This window comes from Macrotis lagotis, chromosome 1 (genome assembly GCF_037893015.1).
Source record: "Macrotis lagotis isolate mMagLag1 chromosome 1, bilby.v1.9.chrom.fasta, whole genome shotgun sequence".
NCBI lineage: Eukaryota > Metazoa > Chordata > Mammalia > Peramelemorphia > Peramelidae > Macrotis > Macrotis lagotis.
The window spans coordinates 109,372,031-109,396,647 of record NC_133658.1 but is presented as its reverse complement, the minus strand read 5'-3'; the positions used below and the strand labels follow the sequence as shown (position 1 = coordinate 109,396,647).

At 37.9% G+C, this 24,617-nt stretch overlaps 1 protein-coding gene across 3 annotated transcripts in view; it reads right to left on the bottom strand.

Moving 5' to 3' along the window:
• SPTBN1 (spectrin beta, non-erythrocytic 1) overlaps positions 1-24,617 on the bottom strand; it is a 259,598-nt gene that overhangs the window by 8,378 nt on the left and 226,603 nt on the right. For all 3 annotated transcript variants that reach the window (XM_074206243.1, XM_074206236.1, XM_074206249.1), the window contains 13 exons: positions 21,822-22,085; positions 17,969-18,193; positions 17,480-17,569; positions 17,015-17,296; positions 16,321-16,451; positions 15,255-15,459; positions 14,515-14,889; positions 12,107-12,351; positions 10,017-10,155; positions 8,359-8,443; positions 6,818-7,014; positions 4,879-4,988; positions 3,066-3,129 (listed from right to left, as the gene is read on the bottom strand). In XM_074206243.1, the coding sequence (XP_074062344.1) occupies positions 3,066-3,129; positions 4,879-4,988; positions 6,818-7,014; positions 8,359-8,443; positions 10,017-10,155; positions 12,107-12,351; positions 14,515-14,889; positions 15,255-15,459; positions 16,321-16,451; positions 17,015-17,296; positions 17,480-17,569; positions 17,969-18,193; positions 21,822-22,085 (2,412 nt within the window). The remainder of the gene's footprint in view (positions 1-3,065; positions 3,130-4,878; positions 4,989-6,817; positions 7,015-8,358; positions 8,444-10,016; positions 10,156-12,106; positions 12,352-14,514; positions 14,890-15,254; positions 15,460-16,320; positions 16,452-17,014; positions 17,297-17,479; positions 17,570-17,968; positions 18,194-21,821; positions 22,086-24,617) is intronic.

The following is a 24,617-nucleotide window of genomic DNA, read 5'->3' as shown; positions in this document are numbered from 1 at the left end:
CCTTACACAAGGTTCAAAAAAAAAAAAAAAAAGAAAGCAACTAATTAAGACTTTAAAATAAGGGGGAGTGAAAGGGTATATACATAGTAGCTTATCCTGGCTCAAAATAAGTCTGGAATTGTACCTATGCGCTTTAAAGTAATTAGGCCACCTATGAATGTTTGTTTGGTCTATTCTCGATTTCTCTTTTAAAATGGTTGCAAAGGGAAAAAAGAAAAAGACATCTGAGCCAAAACTAAATTTCAAACACTCAAGTGAACCCTCAAGTATTGAATTTCCAGTGACTTTTAAATTTAATAAATCTGTTGGCCTATGAAACTGCATACAATTTACAGTGAGAATATAACGAATTTAAGGGTTTTAAGGCTGGTGTAGTAAGGACCTGGAGGACACAAGGTTAGTATGTGTAAAAAAAAAAGTTTAAAAAAAATTTCCTGCTGCAGGTTTTAAGCGGAGATTGCTAGCTGTTGTATTGACCTGATTTGTAATATTGACCTAATTATTCTAATGATGATCTGAATGGACATAACTTTTGTGAATAGGACTAAAATGCAAAATACTTGGGAAGCAAAACTTCTAATTGCTACATAAATGAAAACCTTTTCTGAGGAGATTTCTGCAGCAAAAATTTTTCTTTTGAGATATTAGAGGGAAAGAGAAAACCCCAACACCAATATGCACAAGGATAAATTAATATGTATGCAAATGAATGATCCAGGAAAACAGGAAGGGGAAAAAAAGGAGCAAAATGAATTTTAATGAAAATGTGCTTTAAGCATGCCAACAGACAACACGCCACTGAAGACAAACATTAAAAGCAAATCATAGCGTTATGATAAAACAATGGACACATGAATACAATTTCCCTTATTGCTTCTCTTAGCAATTAGTTGAGAGTGCTTAAGTGGCTGGGTGTATCTGAGGTATTTAAATCACGACTGTGAACATGACTACAACATATGTTGACAACTAGTAACATGACAAGAAACACCCCACTGATTTTCAAAGTGCATGAAGCAACATTGTTTTCAAGTTCATTAACTTGAGTCTCTGTACCATAAATCAAAGAATAAAATGACTTATCTTCAAATACAAGTCAATTGATGCATTTTTTTTTTCCTGGCAAGGTACAATTTTAAAATATAAACAAAAAAAAAGCAAGACTGATCAAAGATTTTAGCACTCCTTTGTGGATGATTTTTTTGGTTCTGAATATAAAAAGCAGAAAAACTGGACATTTAGCTCCAATTATATAAATTTTAACATATATATATGGAAATATCACATATATATACATACATATATATCAAAGACATGCATATTATATTTCAGAGCCCAGAAAAGACATTTCAAGGCTCCCTATTTCTTAAAAAAAAATGAAGCAACAACTTAATATTGATAGCAATATGTTTTTAAGGCAAAGAGACCCAACAATGGTGCACAATGCCTCCCCAGAACACATGGAGCTATGTATATATCTATAGGCCCATCTACAGTCACCAGTAAATAGATATGTACATAGAGAGACACAGATAAACAAACAAGGTGCTATATGACGTTATCCTGACAAAAGAAAAAAAAAAACATGCATCATGAAATGAAAAGACAAATCAGACTTTAACATCTTGCAGCGATAATCTATAAACTCATGGTTCTGCTCCCACTAACATCTCCAACCCTGGAAATTAGTATGTTTCTCACAGCATGAGATGGGTGATTACAGAAAGCCTCTTCTTTAACCTGCTTTTTCCTCATGGTGAACAATATGTTTTCTCATAACTGGTGGCCTAAAAAATGCCATTCTAAAATGAGAGGGGATAACTAAATGATGACAAGAACATGGAAATGAAATAAAGCATATGAATATGACAAACTGCCAAATTTGTTATACAGGATATACAGGAAAATTTTATAAAAATGCTATTAGTCTAGGAGGAGAAGAACTTACTTCTAAAATCACTAAGTTTATAAAATAATCCCTTAATTTCAGGCCAATTAAAGTTTAATGTTCAAGTTACAGAAGGAACCAACATGGCTTTGATTCCATCTATCTGAGAATTTAAATACTGGGATGCCCCAAAGTTATTACCTGAAGAAAGAGGCCTGGAAACTAAGATGGGCTTCCTAGATGAATATAAGGCACCAACGGCTACACTGAAAGCAAGGGACTACCTTCCCTGGGGATGAGCACATCCTCGAGGGAGGCAGCAGCAGCTAACACCCACTGTATTATTTGCTGCTGGAAGAAGCTGGATTTCTAAATCCAGAACTTAGCAGACTAAATGAAAAACACATTGCTCTCTTAAAAAAAAATGCTCTATCTATATTTTGGAATTGACCTGGGTGGCGGAATTAGGTGGGTGGGGTAATCTCAAACAGAAATTTGAGATTGTCTACAATTTGAAAATAAATCATTTTTCTGATCACATCCAACTTTCTTGTTTATTTTCATTGTCATCTTTCCTGGAATGTTACATAACTAAGTTTTAGTTTTTTTTTTTTTATTTTAGTAGCCAAAATCCCCTTCCCATACAGAGTTATCTACCAGCCATCGCTAAGTTCTTCTGCATCTAATACCATCAGCCTGGTTAATAGCCCTTTTGTAATGTGGCCCATGTATAGCACAGTACTGCAACCTGTTAGTATAACTGGATGCGTCATACCTGTCAGATTCTAGTTTTCTTCTCCATTTTGGTGTAATTTCATTAAATTTCAATTACTCATGTAAGGGATGTTCTAGCTGTAAAAATCTTAATAAAATAAAAAGCTCACAATAAATAACATAAAATAAATGTCTCTTTAAGGCAACTGAGCATCCATCAGTTAAAAGACTCAAATAAACATGGATTAAATGCAAACACATATATAACTGAGGCTATTAATTAAATAAAATTCAACAATGTGGATGAAATGGAAGCAAAAAGATCAAACCAAGAATATTTGGAAAGAGTGGAATTCTTTACAAAAGGTTCCGAGTCTCACAGTCCAGACCAGGGTTGGTCACTGGCTGTCCGTCTGCTATTAAAGTTTTTGTAGTTTTGGTAGGTTTGAGAGCGGTAACTAACCCGTGGAGATCCCTGTTCGGCAGGCAAACCATTTTGGGAAACTTGATCTCCTTTTGAAGCATCCCTATTGAAAGAAGAGAAAATTTACTTATAAAACATGGAAAAGTAAAAGAGAAAAGAAAAATGAAAATAATTTTACTCTCAAATTTCTCTTTTTTTTAAAAATATACAGATAAATGGTACATTTAGAAATAACAAAAATCCTGTGAATTCACAGGATCATTAAAAATTCAGAGTTAGAGGGGACCTCAGATGTTATCCAGTCTCAAATCAAATATGAATTTAGAACTGTGACTTTGGAAGCTAACTAATTCCCATCTGCACATCTTACAGAGGTGGAAATGGAAGCCCAGTAAGATTACATGATTTGCCAAGGCCACATAGGTGGACTGAGGCAGGGTCAGAAACCAGCTCACTACTGAGCTTGACTCCCTTCCTGCACTTTAAAATTTCAGGTTAAAACATTTGACTTTGCATGGAGCACTACTGTTCTATTAGAAACCAGGAGAGACAGGAATTCAGGGAACCTGGAGGGATTTGCATGAACTGATGCTGAGTGAGATGAGCAGAATCAGAAAAACACTGTACACCCTAACAGCAACATGGGGGCAATGATCAACCTTGATGGACTTTCTCGTTCCATCAGTGCAACAATCAGGGACAATTTTGGGCTGTCTGCAATGGAGAATACCATCTGTATCCAGAGAAAGAACCATAGAGTTTGAACAAGTTCAAGGACTAGTCGCTTTAATTTAGAAAAATATATATATATATATATATATATATATATATATATATATATATATATATATATATATATATATATATCATTGCCTGATCTCGTTATCTCTTATACTTTTTGTTTCTTAAGGATATGATTTCTCTCATCACACTCAATTTGGATCAATGTACAACATGGCAACAAAGTAAAGACTCACAAACTGCTCTCTGTGGGGGTGGGGGGTAGGGGGAGGGAAGTAAGATGGGGGGAATTGTAAAACAAAATAAATAAAACCTTTAATAAGAAAAAAACATTTGACTTTGAACTTAAAATAGTTTCCATGAAAGAGGGCAAAAAGATATAATCTCTGAGAATGGAAGGTTGACATATCCTGGGTAGCCCTTCATTGGTATGACCTTGCTAAAGGGCACAAAATTAACTCCCTTACCTGGGCACTGGTAAAAGTGTGTGTGTGTGTGTGTGTGGGGGGGGGGGGTCCTCATCACAATATTCTCCCACTGGAACTGGGAGAGAATTTGTGTTTATATGAAGCCACCCAGGACTTTAAAACCATATTTCTTTCTTTCTTTTTTTTTTTTAGGTTTTTGCAAGGCAAATAGGGTTAAGTGGCTTGCCCAAGTTCACACAGCTAGGTAATTATTAAGTGTCTCAGGCCGGATTTGAACTTAGGTCCTCCTGACTCCAAGGCCAGTGCTTTATCCACTGCGCCACCTAGCCACCCCAAAAACCATATTTCTTTTAAGACTTATCAACATGGGGCGACTAGGTGGCGCAGTGGATAGAGCACTGGCCCTGGAGTCAGGAGGACCTAAGTTCAAATCTGACCACATACACTTAATAATTACCTAGCTGTGTGGCCTTGGGCAAGTCATTTAACCCCAATGCCTTGCAAAAAACAAACAAAAACAACAACAAAAAAAACCCTGAAAAAAAAATAGATTCATCAACATGCTCTCAAATATCAATGCCTAAAGCAGGACTGGTCCAGTCTTTTTTTAAGTTATCTAAAAGATATTTTTATAAGTAGATTGGGTGAGAAAAGTAACAGTTGTTGTTTTCAGGGGAGCTCACCATTGCTGTGACTCTGTTTCTTCTGAAGCTTTCGTTCTCGGCTCTGGAGATGGAGGTTGCCTCTTCCTCTCCTCTTCCTCTTGCTGTCTTCGCACTTCCAGTAATTCCAACTAAAGAGCAAATGCAATTAATAAAAAAATTAATATTCTTTCTTTTTGGCTAGGCAGTGGGGTTAAGTGACTTGACAAAGGTCACACAGCTAGGTAATTATTAAGTATCTGAGGCCAGATTGGAACTCGGGTTCTCCTGACTCCAGGGCCAGTGTTCTATTCACTGCACCACCTAGCTGCCCCTAAAAATTAATATTCTTAATAAAAGGAATAATGTTTAAAAATTCTGGAATCTTATACCTCTTAAGGAAAAAAACCCTGGAAATTCTGAAATCTAGTTTCCACTTGATGTTTCTTAACAAAATGGTTAACCCTAGCAGGCCAATAGTTTCAAAACAGCCCCCCAAAATGACATTTAATTATACAGAAATTATAAGCAAAAAACCATAGAAAACAAGAATTCTGAAAGGAAAAACAGACCTAGCCATGAACCGGTCAGCTTTACATGAACTTTTTGTGTACTCTGTACTTTGGCTTGCTTGTTAGTGGTGGGAAAAAGAGATGTTTCAATCTGTTTAAGTGGAACATCTCTTAATAGTGTTAGATTCTAACAGCCACTCACTCATTCTGCAAAACCCAGACAAAGTAATGAAACATTTTCATGTTGTGGTAAAAATCTGAGTTTAACCCAAACAATGCATTTAAAAAAAAAACTAAGCCGACTTTTTAGAGAAGTCTAACCCCAAACAAATCCACTGCATGATTATAAGCGAAAACCAAGAGAAAGATCTTTCTTTTCTTTTCTTAAAGATTTTATTTTCAACCTCCATAGACTTGTCAAGATAACAGAATTAAAAAAGGGAAGTGCTAATGACCAAGCCTTATTTCTAGACCTTTACTGTTTATGTGTGAGGTTTTTTGCTTTATTTTGTTTTTTAACTAGTGGAGAGGAACCTCAGTCAGTTTGGCTCATACCACTTCTTCAGAGAGCATTTTAATTATATGGAACTGAAGGGAAAAGAAAACAAAGTAGAATTTTATGGTTTCCAAAACTCTAAACAAAGCTTTCATGAAAAGAGCCAGAAGGATAAATCAAAAGAGAGGGACAAAAAGACCTAAGCTATTCATCCAGTAGAGAGGTTACCTTTGTTTAGCCCTGATCCCAATCTGAGTCTTCAATAAGTAACTGAGGAAAAGACAACTCTTCTGGATGCCACTATAGACATTCCTAGGTTTTTAGAGCCAGAAGTAACTTTAGTTCCATTTTTACAGAGAGAAATTAAGACTCAATAAAAACAGTAAAAATGTGGGATTTGTTCCTTCATCTCTATTAACATTGTATAAATCAGACAAGTATTATTATTATTATTATTATTATTATTATAGTTTTTTCAAGGCAATGGGGTTAAGTGGCTTGCCCAAGGCCACACAGCTAGGTAATTACTAAGTGTCTGAGGCCAGATTTGAACTCAGGTACTCTTGACTCCAGGACCGGTGCTCTATCCACTGCACCACCTAGCTGCTCCCTTGGAATTATTTTAAAATATATGTTTAATGAAAATAAATAAAAATACAGTGCAACATAAATAATGCTAAATTTAAGTTTCTGAGTCAACATGAGACCTTCAGGGACCCATTTCTATTTACATTTGAGAGTAATATCATACTGTCATTTCTAGGCAGTCATGTTCCCTTAAGTAATAAATTGAAAAACCATAAACCCCAAATTCCAAAAACTAACCAGTGATACATTCTGGGTTATTTAAGGAGAGACCCAAAGTCATTCAGATTACTCCTTCTCTGGATGAACAGAAATGTTCATGAAACATAATGAATACAGTTAAAACAGAGACTAAAATAACAATTTTGGGTTCAGCCGGATCCCTTACCGTTGTCAACCTTTCCAATGCAGAGAATCTTTCATCCCATGTAGCTGCTGACTTTTCAAAGGCTTCATGGCGTTTGATGAGTTTCTCCACCTCATCCACACTTTGGCCTATCTCCCGACTGGAAAGGTATGGTTCTTGTCCCAGCAGCCAGGCCTCCGCTACACTGGCATCCCTTGAGAACTGATGTACCTCCAAAACTGAGCAAAATAACCAAGAATTAGAGCTAGGGAGCAACCAGGGTCATAATACTGTTAATTTCCTCTTTATAGAAAACATACCAATCCTTCCTCTGCATAGGACATAACAGTGTGACTACTGCCACCTGGAAAAAGCTACTTAAGGAACAAGGTCTCCAGGAGAGTGAAATCACTATTTAGTGCTATGCTAATTAACAATGTTTCATTTTTATTTTATTCAAGTTTGTATAACACCCTGATTCTTATTTGCCTTGAGCTTCTTAGTAAACAAAACGGGGGTGTACTGACTTCTCAGTTTGTCTGCCAAGCATTTATCAACTTGGAGGCTTGAAATGCCATATCAGGGTTAGGACATGAAAAGTATTGGTAACTGAGAGGATTTCTCAGAAATGAAGAACCAACTTCAAACGAAAGTATGGTCAACGGCAGCCTGAGGGATTCAGGGATTGGAGGCTGAGCTTAAGAAAGTAGGTTGACTCATCAGGATCTTTTCTAATAGGAAGTCTTAATAATAATGGAATTTTACCATTTTTCCTACTAAATCATCTCGAGGATTTTAATTCCTTTACACCACTTAACATTTTTTTTTTAAATTACTTAAAGCAAGGGTGTTAAGCAACTTGCCCAAGGTCATGCAGCTAGATAATTATTAAGTATCTGGGGTCAGATTTGAGCTCAGGTTCTACTGACTCAGGGCTGGTGCTCTATCCACTGCACCACCTAGCTGCCCCCCAGACCACTTCTTTGTTGGTGCTACCAAGCTTCTAAAACCACAGAGGGAGGGCAAAACTGTCATAGTCATAGATTTCAAGACTGGGAGAATCACTTACTACATTCTCTTCATTTCTACAGATACAGAAAGACTCTTGAGGTCAGGAGAGAAGTTGCTTAGATCCTTGGAAGCCAAACCAAGCTCCTTCCATTCTGTTGTACTTTATGGCTTAATTTTCATTTGCTGTGAGATGGGGAGCTGTGTAACCCAGATGCAAATCAGGCTTTGGAATGAATTAAAGGAGGAAAGTCCTTCCAAAGGCACTTTTACAGAGAGGGAAGGAGGAGGAGGAAGCAAAGACCCCCCCCCCCATATCAATCCTCACAGTGTCCTTCTTTGAATTTAGGTCATAGTGATTGGCAGGGTAGAGAACTAGGCTGACTTGGGTCAAAAGGAACAAGTATAAATGAGCATTCTGAGTCTATATAAAGCATTAGAATACGCATACTCAGTACTCTAGAAACCATAGTTTCAAATACGGGGGAAAAAACCCCACAAAAAAAGATTGCATTCATTTAGAAAGGCACATAGGAAAATACTCTACTTTAAAGTCAAATAAAATAAATTCTTACTCAGTCTTAACCATTCCCATCGGTCTTCCCACTTGTCAATCATTTCTTTTCTCTTTTCAGTCAACTGCAATAACTTTTCCTTGATCTGCAAGAGAAATGGCCCCATAAGGAACTTGTTACTACCTAGTACACTAATCCCCTCCCTGAAACAGGATTAAAAAGTAAAGAAGTTAAATGAAGGTTACAAGATATTACTATAGTAAGAAAAGGAGCCCCCTTAGCTGAACAGCAGCCCTGCAAATCTTGACTCCTTATATTTACTAGGGAATAGAGGGGACCACCTTCTTCCACAAAGACAACGGATGCTTAGGAGGAAATTAAGGATAAAGGGTAAATGGAAAATCAGTACAAATGTTTAAAATGTCAATATTCTAGAAAAGGCATATACCAAAATCTTATTTAAAAAACCATATTAAGAGTTCATCTCATAGCAAGGATTCATTGACAGTCTTCTCATACAAAGACTGAGAGAAGGGATTCACTTTGGGGAAGCAAAAATTTATGGAAACAGGGAACTACTGGATAAAAAGGTAATTTATTAAGCACTAATGATGTGCAAAGTACTGGGGACATAGGTAGAAAAATCCCTGGTCACAAGAAACTTCAAGTCTAATGGAGAAGACGACACATAAGAAATTCTAGCCGCTCCATGGTCCTTAGGGTTCTGTGGGAGAAGAGCCATTTCCATTGATAAAAACCATTATAAACTTCTGAGATTGAGAATGTCTGACAATGCCAAAGGGCTTGGTGGCAAGCACTTCTTTTTTGAGCCTTCTGTACATTTTGAGCCTTCTGCAGCACCCACAGAAGCAGCTACCAGGCCTCTTCTCTATGGGCAGAACTTCCCAGAAAGGTGGCAGCAAGGATAAGGCTAGAAACAGGATTGGGGGGTTCAGGGAGATGGTATTCTCAAGGCTCTTGAGATCATGTGCTGGCTTGTGCAAAGTAGTCAGTAATGGGTACTGGTGGTGGCAGCGAAGGTGAGACCCTTTCTACAGCAACTGCACCTCTCAATGATCATTTTGGGAATTGGGCTGGGAATGAGACTGGTGGTCCAGAGGGGTACTGTTATTTCTAAGGCTCTGAGTTCAGGATTCTGGGTCATATCCTTTCACATCAATTGAGATGATGGTGATATAATACATCTGGCACAATTTGCCTACCATTTTTCCTTCAGGGTGCCCTGGTGCTTCAACTAGGCTGTTTTAGTCATAAAATATAGTAAGGAGGTCTAAATCTGTCCTATTTCTCAATTATGCCTTAAACTAACACTTGCCAAGAGGTCTAACACTCTATATTCAAGGATCAGAAATTCAGATTTGCTGGGGACCTTAGAAACAGAATCCAACACCCTCATTTCACGGATGAGGAAATTGAGGGCCAGAGAAATTAAGTGATTTAATTAACAATCACAGAGCTTTGCTTGCATCTGGGTTCAAGTCTTCAGACTCCAAATTTTAGTGGTCTTTCCCCCTACAGCAGGTCCTGCTCAAGACAGTGAGTGGAGATGTAATACACCTTTTAATGCCTATGAAATCAAATAATTCTTAAGTTCTACTCTCTAGTGCAATGATGGTAGGGATCAGCAACTCTGATGCATCTTCCCAGATCTCTCATGTATCACATTTCTCTATGGTTAAAATGAGAATTAACTATACCTCCTCTGAAGCATAGTGCTTCCTTGCCAATAGAGATTTCCCAAGCTCAATGCAGGTGGTGAAGCTGTCATTGCGGGCATCAATTTCCGCTTTGATACCTTGATGATTATTCATTAATAATTCAACAGATGACACATCCCTAAAATGCCAAACAATAAATGCATTAGTTCATATTTAAAAGAAATGGATATTTTTTAAAAGGGTATCCAGTTTTTAAAAGGAAAATGTTTCACTGCAAAATTAGTTTTTCCAGATTTATCTAAAATAATGTCTAAACATATTGGCCTATTTAGAGCATGTATCTCCAGGCTTCATGCCTTGGACCTAGCTATCTCCAGATGTCTCTACCATGCTTTTCCTCCTCAACTCTTAAAAGTCTCTAGCTTTCTTCAAGACAAGCACCATCTTTTGGAGGTCTTCTGTTGAAGGTTTCCTTCTATCCATTTCATACATTTAATCTGTTTGATGTCTCTTCTACAGCCCTATAGGAACAAATGCTGTCTCTCCAATTAAAAAGGCAGCTCCTAGACGGCAGGACCAGGTTTTGCTTTGGTTTTTGTATTCCCAGACATAATTAGGGACTTAAACATATTTGCTGACTGATAGTCTGAACACAGCCTGGGTCCATGTAGTCAAAGGACAAGGCAAGTGTGAATTCAGGATCACTCAAATACAAGTCAATCTGGATCATTTCATCACATTTTTCAATCTAAACCATACTGTACTTAAGTCAATGAACATTCACTATGTGATAGGGATATAAAGAAAGGAAAAAGATAGTCCCTGCCCTTGAGATCAGTAAAATATCTATGTAGTCTACTTTTGACTAGTTTGATCTTCATGTCCTCAGCACTGCAATAGTCCAAAGTTATGGAACTAAGGGCAGGAGGAAGAGGATGCCAGAAGGAGTCAGTCTCCTTCCCACCCTCCAAGTTCATAGATTTTCATTAGACTAGACCTCTACTATTAAAATTTCTGTGGGCTAGAAAAAAATTTTCAGGCACTATCTTCACTCCATGCCCTAGTTTTTAGAAGGTACAATTTTGAAGAATTTATGTTTTTATTTTTATCTAAATTATCTGGATCGGCTCTCAAGAAAGAGCCACTGGATGGTAACAGCTGTCCATGTCACATAGCTTAAGAATTATAATTTTAAAATGTCCTTCCTCATAATACATTTAGCTGAGCAACGATGTCCCCAAAGTCATAAGACCACTTAGATCAGAGCTAGAGTAAAAGAGGAAGGTGCAAGTTGGCATGGTTTCCCTGCCCTCTCTAAGGTAATCCTTGATGATGTATGGATATATTCTTACATCTTGTTAGAGCCCCAGTCTTTGTCAATCAGAATATTTTCTAAGTGACAACTAAAGATACTCTTTTTTTACTAACATTTCTAGCCTCTCTCTCTTCAGTGGTGGCCAGGAAGGGTTGAAGGTAATCACAGGTTCTTGTAATAACAGCATCCTCTTTGCTCATTTCTTTGTTCTAACAGCTAAGCCAAAGGGAAGTTACATAACAAATGTTAAGTGATACGTACCTTAAAAGATAGGTATTGGGGGCATTCAAGCAGGTAACAAAAATACTACTGACCAGCACTCCAGAAAAGGCACAGAACTACATAGAACTAGTCCAGTTACTAGATGAAAGCAGTACAGGTAGACAGAAGTGGGGGTGGAGGGTGGGAATCACTCCCAAAGAGAAGGAATAGGGAATACAAGAGGGAACTGAGAACTTGAGGTCACTATTTGGCAAGTCTGTTAAATTATCTTCCCTACGATGGGCTATGTGATACAAGGGAGAAGAATTCTATCTTCTCAAGAAGACAGAGATATTGAAGAAGCTCCAAGAAAATCATCTGCAAGTTGTTGAGGTGCCAGGGCTCCTAAAAATAAAGTGATACCTATGGTCTTGGGGTTCAGCTAATGAATATATAATGGCATATTCCCTTTTTGAGTCACTAACTTCACATGGTTAGAATTAACTGAGTTGCGATTAGCTTGGCTCAGAACCAATCCGTACCCCCTCCTCACTGATGAGGGAATTGGGGGAAGCCCAGATGAGATCAGTTCCTAACTTCTTTCCATAATTACCTTGGCTTCTCCTGAGCTTCAATCTGCCGGATTACGTCTTCCATCCAAAGCATTAGGTCACGCACCATGCTGAAGAAACGGAATTTATCTCCTGTATCGACCAGTCTCACTCTGCGTCCCTCACAAGCATCCAAGAGAGCTTTCCAGGCTTCAAGAACCTCATTCTCCCTCTTCTGAATGTCATCGGCCTTGTCTCCAGCATAAGCTGCCTGAAGACGGGCAGCATCCTCTTGGAGCTGCCTTACCTAAAATTTTACAAAGAAAATCAATTTCATTCAGGAATCAGATCATCACAACCCTTTTCTTCTTCCTTTCTCCTTAATTTATTAAACTTTAAGTGCAAACAAAGTATATAGTCTTATACACAGAGAAAAATACCAAAGATATAAGTGGTCTCTTTGCCTGAGGAACTTGCCATATAGATAGGAATTTAATAAAAGACAGCATATCACTAAAGAACACCTCCCCCGCCAAAAGTGATATCTCAAGTGTTCTAATTCAAAGGAGGGAGATCAAAGCCCTGATAAAGAGTATGATAAAAAAAATTTTGGAGGGAAGGAGTTAAAGAATTGGGGATGCAGAAGGCCCAATGAGCTTATAAATACTAAATAGATCAATCTGTTTGAAACAGTTTAAAAAAGGGAATAGAAAATGTGGCTATAAAGGATTGGGTCACATTGTAGATTGCTCCCTAAATGTCAACCTGTACTTGATTTATCAGGGAAGTAGTGAGGAATCATAGAAAATTTTTGAAAAAGAAGTGAGAAGGCAAAAAGAGTGTTTCAAGTGTTTTGAATCTGGCAACAATTGATTGAAGGGGCAAAAGGCTGGAGATAGAAAGACCAAGGAGATAGGGAATGACATTTATAGATGTGAGGTTATAAGAGCCTTGGCTAAGGTGAAAATAAGGAATGGAAAGAACAGGACAGATGGGAATGAGAATATGAAGAAATGGCAGGATCAATGACTGTGGTGAAGCTTTTTTGATATGGGGGGAGGGAATGTTTTCTAGCAATCTCTGCTTATCTCATTTTATGGAATAGTCACTTACTGAAAATTTTGACTATTATAATTGTTATGATAAAAATTTCATTCAGCATGGTATCTAAGTTTAGATTAAAAATTTTTCAGGTAAATGCCTCAGTTGCACTTGGGCCACAGGAGACAAATACTATTAACAGGAACAAATATTTAGGGCAAATAATTTCTTCTTTATACAAGGCTATATATTTTGTTTGCACTACTTTTGTAAACTCCTGTAATCTTTATCATTTCCACAGAAAATTATTGCAATAATTAGCTGTGTGGTGGAGGATAACCTATTCAACTTAAGCTTTTAATCAATTTGCTGAAAACTGTCATTATATAAGAAAGGGAGCATCCGATTTACAAAGCAACAAAATGTTGACATTTGAGGACTGGATTGGTTGACAGGATCACTTTCTATTTCTAATTCTGTGATAATTAATTTTCACATAGTCCAATTATAATGGGAGGTAATATTTTCTTTTATCGCCTGGTAAGTTGTGGGCTCCTTGAAGGTAGAGAGCCTTTTAATTAATACACTATCTAATGCATAATGCTAGTACAGAATGTGACACATAAGGGAAAAAAAGTTTTGTGTGTTAATAATTGATGGTTATTGTCTAATATTCCAAATTTTGGTGTCCTGAAATCTCTTGTGAATGTCTTCTATTAAAAACCAGTAAGCTTTCATGATTTCCAATCAAAGTTTTTAAAGGAGTAAAACTCTTTGAATCTACCTATTTTTCCTGGAACCCTTCCCAAGTTCATTTTAGAGAAAGAACATTTTTGAAGGATCAATTTGTGCTGGGTGCCATGAGGTTACAAAGAATGAACCATGGTTTCTTTTCTCAAAAAGGGGAGAAAAGACTCAAATACAAAAAAAAGGGGGTATGGAGCATGTAGGCCAGGAGAGTTTTAAGGGAGGGAGCACCCAGAAGGACATATACCCAGGCAGCACTCACCTCAAAACCTGTTCCCTTTGATGAAGCTCTATGGCATAGGTTCTTATGTATATTTTGTCTGAATAGGGAATGCCATGGATTACAAAAGCAATAAATACAAAGACACACACACAGACACACAGATACACACACACAAACAACCCCTCCACCTTAAGAGACAAAGTTCCAGGAGAAAAAAAATAACCACAAAAAATTCAAAGCAATTCCTCTTTAGCCAATTCGTTTTCAGAACTTTTAACTTCTCATGAAATGGCCACTAGGTGGCCCAAGAAAGGCCATGGGTACCCAAGGCAGGCCAGGCTAGTGTTTAAAATAATGGGAAGACTTTACTTCACCTTTAGACAGAATTGAGGCCCCACCTTTCTCTTATCTCATCACACACACACACACACACACACACACACACACACACACACACACCTGAGTGCCTAGAGCCTGGATATCATGTTCAAATGTTGTATGCATTCTCTGTAATGTCTCCACCGTGTTCTGGTCTCTGCCGAGCTCCTCAGGCAGCTTCTTGTGCTTGTCCTGTATACGTCCGAAGATCTCCTTGGCATCATGGTAGAATTTGTGCAGTTCATAAGAAGCAGCGAGAATCTGTGTTCGCGTGTCAATGAGCTCCAGGAGGTCAGCCCAGGCCTCGTTGAGACCATCTTTCCATTCTGCAATTGTGGCTGCATCAGAATGTCCAGAGTTGATGAGATCATCTGCCATGTGATTTACTGTGTCCACACGCTCCTGCCCAATGTTTCCAGTATCTCGGGCAAATTCTCGGAATCGCTCTTGTAACATCTGAAATGTTGATAATTAAGCACAGAGAAAAATCAGTGGTGTCATTATTAAACAACTTTATTTTTTCACTAGCAAGAATTTCCCTCCATCAAAATGAACTAAATCAAAAAAAAGAAGGTACACATAATGAATATTAAAAGAAATTGGTTTACATTCTAAAGTTGATTTATAAAAATGCTCGAATTTCTCCTTATCTTATCAGTATCTTAACATTTGACTAATGGGGAAGGTAACTAAGACCACACAGTGTGTCATGGGTAGAATTAAGGCTAGAATCTGTGACTTTTTCATTTTTGTACATTAGATTACATTTTATACAGGTATTGTGGAGTGCATATCATCCACACATTCATCAACCAACTTACTGTGACATGCTCATAATCCTGGCCCAGCTCGTGGGATCCTGCCACCACTTCCCTTTCTGCGATCCACTGTTCCAAGTCATCCACCTCCCGGTTAAGCTGGAAAAGCCGGTGTCGCTCATCCAATTTGCCTCGCCTCTCTTCAGCAAGGTCCTTTAGACCCGCATATAGCTTATCTACCTTGGACTGTCTCATGCTGATACGTTCACTGGAGGACAAAATTGAGACATGAATTATGTACAGGAGAAAATAAAAGAGGGAGAGAGAATGCAGACTCAACTAACCTGAGGAGACAAAGGAAAGAAGTGATTAAAAGTGAAGTAGTGGAGGTGCAGTGGATAGAGCACCGGCCCTGGAGTCTGGGGTACCTGAGTTCAAATCCAACCTTAGACACTTAATAATGACCTAGCTGTGTGACCTTGGGCAAGTCACTTAATCCCCACTGCCTTACAAAAACTAAAAAAAAAAAAAGTGAAATAGCCACAAATTAATATTCCAACACTAAGTAGGTAAAAATTGTATTAAAGAAAAATAACAAAAAATTAGCAATAAAAAAGCTAAACAGAGCTTAAAAGTTATTTAGGCAGAAGAAGATCATACTATGTCTCTTGACTGAAGGAAGGCTATTTTACAGATGGAGAAACTGAGGCTTATAGAACGTAAGTGATTTGTTGACAATCATATTAATACTGAATAGTGGAACTGGGCCTTAAAGTCAGTCTGGCACTCCTTCCACACACCACCTTTTCTCCCTATTTATGAGAACATTCCTACACAAGTCAGAATACTCTTTCTTCTTTAAGACATACACATCACTGATGATGGCCAGAACTTCCCTACAGGGTCTACTAGGGCAACAGGGAGTTATTTCACTTACAAGTACAGGTAGTATCTGATAAGAAGGGTGAAGTGCAAATATCCTACCTAAAAAGTTAACACTCTTAACATTCAAACTTAAATGCTTTATTTTGATTTCTGCATGAGTAAAGAGGTCAAGCAATCTGGGGGGGTGGGGGGGGTGGGGGGGTGGGTAAGCTATTTACTAAAGAAAGCCAACTACGGCATTTACCTCTCTGGATGATTGTCAGCCACAAGAGCCCGGCTGGTCTTGGAAAGCTGATGCACTGTCTCAGCATAATCTTCCACTGCTTGTTCCAAAATCTGGTGCTTCTTCAACATAGAAACTGCACTCTGTTCATCCTGTAAACAGAAGGAAGCATTCAGAATCACGCATCGAGGTCAACACTGGAGGATCAGTATCCTATCTGATCAAACAAGATGATGGTGGTGAAAAGTGTATATAGCCCATTGCCTAGCAGAGGACTGGCAATGAATAAATCTATATCACCTTCCCAATTCACCTCAAGAGAAAGGGGCCGAGAGAGATAACTTATGATTGCAAAAACAGAAAATACTTGGGACAGTTGGAAGAGAGACCCTTAATTAATTTTATTTGTACTTCTTTGGACACGGTTCTCAGCATGATATCTCTCATCAGACTGGGCTCCTTGTGAGTAAGGGCCAATTTCTGTTAAAGCATGAAGACAAATAGGGAAAGGGTATAATCTTTTGTACTTGGGGGGGGTGGGTGGCTTAAAATCTAACAATCTAAAACCAGAGTAGTATTTTGTAGACAAGCAAAGGGGATATATGAGACTGAAGATGAAGCCTTCAAACAAGCCAGCACCCTAACAGTGCTGAGAACCATTCACTTCCAAACCATTACCAGCCCTCCCAGGTTAGTCATCCCCAAGTCTTCTCACCTTGGCTTTCTCTTCTGACATCATATAGAGTTCCTGCTCACTCATCCAGGCCTCGGCCTCTGCGGCATCAAAGTAATACTGCTGGGCTTTGTGGGACTCTTCCAGTCTTCTGTGGCGTTTCTCTGTCTCTTCGATGAGAAGGCTCCAGAGCTGCTTCAAGTCTGTAAGCCTCTGTCTAATTGCTTCAGCATTAAGGCTACTACTGTCAGTGAGAATGTTTTGGCTCCTCTCAAAGATGTCATCAATTCGAGGCTGGTGTCCCTGGATTTCCTTCTGTAGGGTCTATGTGGGAGAGGAGAATAGACATCAGGGGCTCACTAAAATTGCAACAGCATGGCAGTTACTCCAAACGCTTTGGGAGAAAAGGAAACCACAGTCCTTCAAAGCTTCCTTACATGCATGTGTTGCCTTGTAATTAGAAATAATTATTTCACAAATAAGACTAGACTGAGCAAAACCAGTTACCTGATTTTTCTTTATTAACAGCTGCACTGTCTGGAGGTTATGGCCATGATCCGTGGAGGTAGCTATGGGCATTCTCTCTCCAACCCACAGCTAGAAAGAAACGCAAATGGGAGTCAGACATTAAATCTTAGGACAGTTCTCAGAAGAGATGATGAGGTAGGTCACTAGAAAGTATCTTATAAGTCAATCTACAAAATTGACTTGGAAACTCAACAGGGAAGGAAGGCTGTCTGTCCCAGGACATGCATCCTTTGGGAAAGAGATCAAATTCATTTGGATTCTATAAGCTTTTTGGAGCATAAACATCCCACTGAATTTCCATCAATTATGGAGCTCTAGGTAGCACACTACATGGATAAAACTTAATCAGGACACATCAGCAGAGACCATTAATGGACTGAGTTCAACCAAACACAAAGGACAAATGCTTTTGGGCCACTTGGGAAAATCTCAATATAATGCTACTTCAAGGTCTAGCTTTCTACTTACAATTTCATCCTCCACATCCCTGTTAAACTGATGAATCTCTTTAGAGGCTAGCAGATTGTTCTTCCGCTCATTCAGGGGTTCCAGCAATTCCATAAACTTTGTTTGCACAATGAGACGTTTGCTATCCACCTCATCTGTGCTCTTTCCTTCTTGACTTAGAGCTTGGGCCTGGCTCTGGAGCTCCTCAATCTCCTTCTTCCGCACATCCATTTGGTTCTCAAGTATCTGATGAAAAAAAACTTCAGTTCATGCAAAACAGAGGCAGGTGGTAGCTATATTTAAGGAAATTATGAATTTATGCCATAGCATTTGCAACATCTGGTTTTGGTGATTGCCTATCAAAATACCAATTAGCACATCTCCATGCCAGCTGATACGGTGTAGCCCTACTTTGGATTGTAAACTAAGGATTAGAAATTGGGGAAGAGATTCAAGTTTTCAAGTGGGCTAGTGTCTACTTAGTTCAGTGGAAATGGCAAAAGGGCAGAATAAGGCACACAAACTTGATTAACTTCATTTTATTTGTTCATAAAGCACTGCCAAAGTGTTTTGAAATTTATTCCTCCTTTCTTTTAAAGCTAGAAAAGCAACTTCTACCAACCTATTGTTCACCTATTTTTTTATAATCAGAAAAAGCAATTTCTTGTATATTCTTGGTCTTGGAGAGGAAATAGCTAATTACAGCTTTTAACAGAAGTAGACAACCAGTAGGGGAAACAAAGAACAAGTCAAACCTTTGGGCTACTACATTAAATTAGTAAAAACAAAAACCAGTAATATCTTTCCCTCCCTGCAAAGATTTATTCTGATGCTTATCCAGAGTTACCTTCTTTGGATAAAATTTTTGCTGGCAAACCTCTTTCAGAAAACGGGTTTGTGTTGACCCAAAGGGAGGTAAAGATGAGTTTAGAGTCTATGTGGTAACATAAATGAGCATGATGCAAGCCCAAGACTTGTTTCACTCATGTGATACCTTCACTGAGCTCACACGTGGAGAGCTATCTTGAGAGCAGAGGAGTACTGCAAGGAAGAAACAACTTCCCTGGCAGGATGCACAAGTTAAGGGGATATGACTGAGATTGTTCACACAGCACCACATATCTCAGCAAAGTCTGATTCCCATTAGGACAAGGTCATACACTGCATAGTACACGTGGCTCTCTGTCTTTGGAATAAGCCTTTTCATGAACAGCAAGAGCTCTGAACAAAAAAGTCCAAGAATCAGTCGCAAGATTTATAACTGGAAAGGACCTAGAAGAACATCTAGTCCGATGCCCTCATTTTTTCAAATGAGGGAGACCCATGGAGGTTCAGAGACTTGCTCAGCTCCATACCTGCCATGACCTTGTCTGGGTCTCGATTATGAGAATAAGAAGAGGGGAAAGGGCTAAAGTATTAAATGATTCATGATCCCCCCCCATACCCTTCTAGCTTCAAATCCTATAATTCAGTCTGGGATTCATGGCTATCATTGAGACTCCTGGCAATAGGACTGACCAGAAACAGGCAGACTAAATAAGACATTTGCTGAGTTTGCTATTCATTTGATTAGGGAGTCTGGCAACTGGGCTTAATTAATGCATCTAAGCATGTTCCTATTCTGAAAAACAAGAGCAATTCTACTCACTCTGTTTCAGGCATGTCATGAGGATTGCTAAGATTTTTTTTCTTTTAATATTTATGTGAGATTTTGACAGAAGTGTTATTTAAATAGAATCTTCAGGACAAAGTATGAAAAGATTACTACTTTCTTTCATCTTAAATGCTGCCCAACATGATGAAGAAAGAACAACGGACTGAGGGCAAGTGGACATGAATTTGAATTCTGGCTCTTGCTTTGACCAAGAGGCAGCTAGGTGTGCTGTTGCCTTGGAAGACTCAGACACTTGGTGGCTGTGGGACCCTGGGCAGGTCCCTTAACCCTCTTTGCCTCGGTCCCTCATTCCTGCTCCAGTATTTTTGCCATGAAGAGTCGGATACGGCTGAAACTGACTCAACAGTAGTTGGGTGAATGTAATCAAGTTGCTCTTGGGGCTGGAGGGATGCTGTCTATTCAGTAAGTGGGTCGAACTACCTGATCTCTAACCCCCCAATTTGGTTTTAAGGAGAACACATTTACCCAGTGGCCAAATGAGGACAGAAATACTACTAATCTATCAACCAGGACTCCTGTAGGGGAAAGAGGAATGATGAATCATCAGCATAATAAAGCAGAATGGAAACTTCTCCTACAAAGACTTAGAACACTATTAATGCTCTATCTTCCCAGGCTATTTTGGAAATGTCTTGTGTTGTTGCCACAGAGGCATCTTATTGTCTGGGCTATGAACCCTTGAGCACTGTGCTAAGGATTCAGATAATAAATGAGGGCAAGGATGGGAAGTAAAGAATTCTCAGCTGGTAAAATTGTTTTTTACAGATCATGGCAAAAGAAAGTAAGGTGAATCTACTGGCAAAAATTAAATGGAACAGCCAATAACAGGAATTATTCTGATCCTTTGGGTGTGACATTCTTTAAGATATTTCTGGAGTTCACTTGGACTGACATCCTGTAACCGTGCTTTTGAAACAATTACCTACTAATATAAACAGAAAGTGTAACTTAAGATGTAAATGATGGAAATTTCTGTCAATGATGTAACTTAATCCAATGTATGGATTTCATTAAAAAAATGTACTTTTTTTTCTATAGACAATGATTCAAAAGAAATCTAACTATAAGAAACAAAGGACTGGCTTCACACAGTGAACTGATAAATATGTGAGATTCAAGACAAATACTAAACAATATAATACCTGACTGTTGTAGAATTATGCCTTACAGATTTCAAAGTACCTCTACATGTAATAACTTATTTGAATCCTCCCACAGGCTCAATTAATTTCTTCATGTGATGCAACAAAATATTAAATATGTATTGATAACTTTGGTAGACAGGACCTAAAGGGAAATTTTCTTCAAGTGAACTTTATTATATTTTTATTTTGCACTTTAAATGATGTATTAAGCAAGCAATATTGTCTCTAACAACTTCAAGAAATAATGCACATTCTGTTTAGGGAGTTATGCCTATTTTTGAGATAAGAAGAGGTCCATGAACTTTGGTAACCTCTCTCTTTTCTGTGTGTGTGTGTGTGTGTGTGTGTGTGTGTGTGTATCTTTCCCTCTCTCTCTGAATCTGTATAAATCTCAATCTCTGCTCTAAATTTTATATATATATATATATATAACTTTATATATATATATATATATAACTTTAGCATGTTACACCTGAAATATAGTCAAGTATGAAATATTTTGGCACCTTATGTTCCAGTTTTTTAAAAAAGGTTAATTTATGCTTTGTTGTAATTCACACTTCTACTTTTTATATATATATATATATATATATATATATATTGCCTCAGGAATGTGTCAGTATTTATCCTCAAAGATATTATTCTTGAAAACCTGTACCTGAGTGTGGAATATGAAAAGATGGGCCTAGCTAAAGTCAAAGGGGTGGCTCATCACTAGGTTAGCTGCAGGGTCAATTTTTTTTTTCAGTTTCAACAACTCTTCAAGATCACTTGGGATTGTGATCTGTATTGGTAGGAATATCTACACAAATGAAATGACAAAATCTTTGAAATACTGAAATTAAATTACAAGCAACCAAAATGAAAGTATCTGTTTCTTGGTATTCATATTCTAATGTCAGATACTATCTAAGAGTGTGATTTGTATTGATAGAAGATGGATCAATACCAACATAAGGACAAATCCTTGAAATACTGAAGAAATAAAAACACCAAACAATCAAAATGGAGGTGTCTTCTGACCCACTGTGAAACAGAATGCTCTGTAGATTACCTGTTGCTTTTTGAGCAGGATGTTGACGCTGGTAAGATCTTTGCCATAGTCATCAGATTGAATCTGGCTCTCTAGACCAATCAGCCATTTGTCCAAATCAGCACAGCTCTGAGTGAAAAGTTCAGCCTTGTTGGCATCAAAGAGTCGCTGGGCCTTGGTCTGGGTAGTGGATTCAAGGACTTCCCACATTTTATGTAAGCCTGTGAGTTTCTCCTTCACTACAGCTTCTGTCTCTGGTTTTTCTGCAATGAGCTGCATTCCTTCCTAAAAAGTACAAGTCAGAAAATCCACAAATTAAATATCGTAAGTAATTTCTTTTATTATATTAATGTCATCAGGAAAATTTACTTTATGTGATCTTAGATATATATATTTTCAGTCTATCTCAGGTGACATATCATGTGGATTTCAAAAAACTAAACAAAGAGATGTTTGTAATGCTGTCAGTAAGTTTCATATGTATGTATATATGTTCATTTGGGATTATAATAAATTGATACCTCAAGTTTAGGCTTTACTGATTGAAACACTGGATAAAAATAATCAAGAAAAGAGTATGATATTTTTTTTAGGTTTTTTTGGCAAGGCAAATGGGGTTAAGTGGCTTGCCCAAGGCCACACTGCTAGGTAATTATTAAGTGTCTGAGATCGGATTTGAATCCTGGTACTCCTGACTCCAGGGCTGGTGCTTTATCCACTGTGCCACCTAGCCACCCCAAGAGTATGATTTTTAAAAAAGGGAAGGAATTTTTGTTGAAAAAAATAAATGATGGGTGTGAGGGGGTGGAAGAAAAATGTACAGCATATTAAAGAAAATTGCTTTTTAAAAATGAAATCCACACACACACACACACACAAAAGGAATTTGTGAAATGACCAGTACCACCACTCTTGATAAAAATCTATGAAACACTCACCATATACCCAGAAACTGAACAAAATTTGTTAACACATGCCTGGCTATCAAGGAATTCATCACATAATCTAGTTCTATACAATTCAATTCAGCCAACACCTACAGTATACATGTAGTGGACATGTGGCACCAGTGGCCAAAGTTAGAGGCCAAAAAAAAAAGAGCATTAACCTTTGAGATTACATTCATGTCTGTAAGTGCTGGGGGGAAGGATGGGAGATAAATCTTCCCAGAAAGATAGATAAATCTTCCCAGAAAGATAGATAAATCTTCCCAGAAAAATAAAGTTAAAGAACTACGGGGCAGGAGAAAACACCAAGAACTGTCTGGGAGGGAAGTAGAAAATGCTTCAAATAACAGGAGGCATGGGAGCTGAGCCTTGAAAGAAGTTATGGATTCTAGAAAGAGAAGTGGAGAAGTAAAAGGTTTTTGAGACATGGTTGAGAGAGGCTGTGCAAAGACCCAAAGATTATTAGATGAAGACCATGTTTGGGGAATGGCTAATTAAGGTTAATCAGGCCGAAATAAGAGTATGTGAAGGGGAGTATTATAAATCAGATTGCAGAGGCAGTGGTAAATCAATGAAGACTTTTGAGTAAGAGAAATTAGATTTATCTTAAGAATATTAATTTGTCAAGTGGGAGTGGGGATGATAAGAGGATATCTCAGAAGCAAGGAGCAGAGAACTATCAGAATTATTTACCTAAACTTTGAACAAAGACCAAAGACTATTACTGTCAAATTAGAAAAAAAGTGTTACATTGTTATGCAATTTTACTATCTCATACTTTATTTTTCTTCCTTAAGGATATGATTTCTCTATCATCACATTCAACTGAGATCAATGTATAACACAGAAGTAATGTAAACACTAACAGAATGCCTTCTGTGGTGGGGTGGGGGGAGGGAAGCAAGAATGGGGGGAAAAATTATAAAACTCAAAATAAAATCTTTCTTTAAAAAAAATTAGGATAGCAACCATGTTGAGTAATGAAAAGGAGATGGATTTAAGAAATGTGGTGGAAGAAGAATAACCAGGATGTGGCAACTAAATATTGAAGGTGAAGTCAAGGATAATGTGAATGAGCCTGCGTGGCTGGAAGGATGGTATGACCCTCAACAGAAATGGGAAACTCTGAAGGGATACAAGGGTAGGGGAAGGAGGTGAATTTTACTTTGGCTACATGATTAGGACTGAGATGTTGAAAAGGCAAAAAGGGATGTAAGATTGGCTCTAAAGGTTAAGAGATTAGGGCTGGATATATAAATTTAGAAAGAAAATGTTTATTTGTATAGATGTTATATGTATAGATTTAGAAATCATGTATAATATGTTCATACCACCCATTTGTAAATATAAACACACACATAAACATACATACACATACCAATATATAAGACAATAACAACAATAATAATAATGATATAGATCTTCCATCAGACTGAATCTTGGAAAGCTATCTTCTTTTCACTCTGTACTCTTTGCTTGTTAATCTCATCAGTTACCATGGTTTCAGAAACCATGGTAGCTGATGAGAATAATAAGGAAAGAGTACAGAATACTCTTCATAGTGTACAAAAGACTGCTCTACAACTGAGCCTGAGGCAACATGCATGCTTAATGGTTGGGTGGGAGAAGAGACTTGGGAGGAGCCATCAGACAGGTATAGGGCAAGAGCCAAAAGAAAGTAGTATATCACACAAAAATCAAGGGAGAAAAGAATATACAGAAAGATGGAGTGATCCCCGGAACCTACCAGAGTTTGCTGATTATGATATAATCAACAATGGTATAATTCAAAGATGGTAATGTTGGATAAAAACTCAGAAGAAGCCCCTGGATTACACAGTTAAATGTAGATGAAACAAATATAAATATG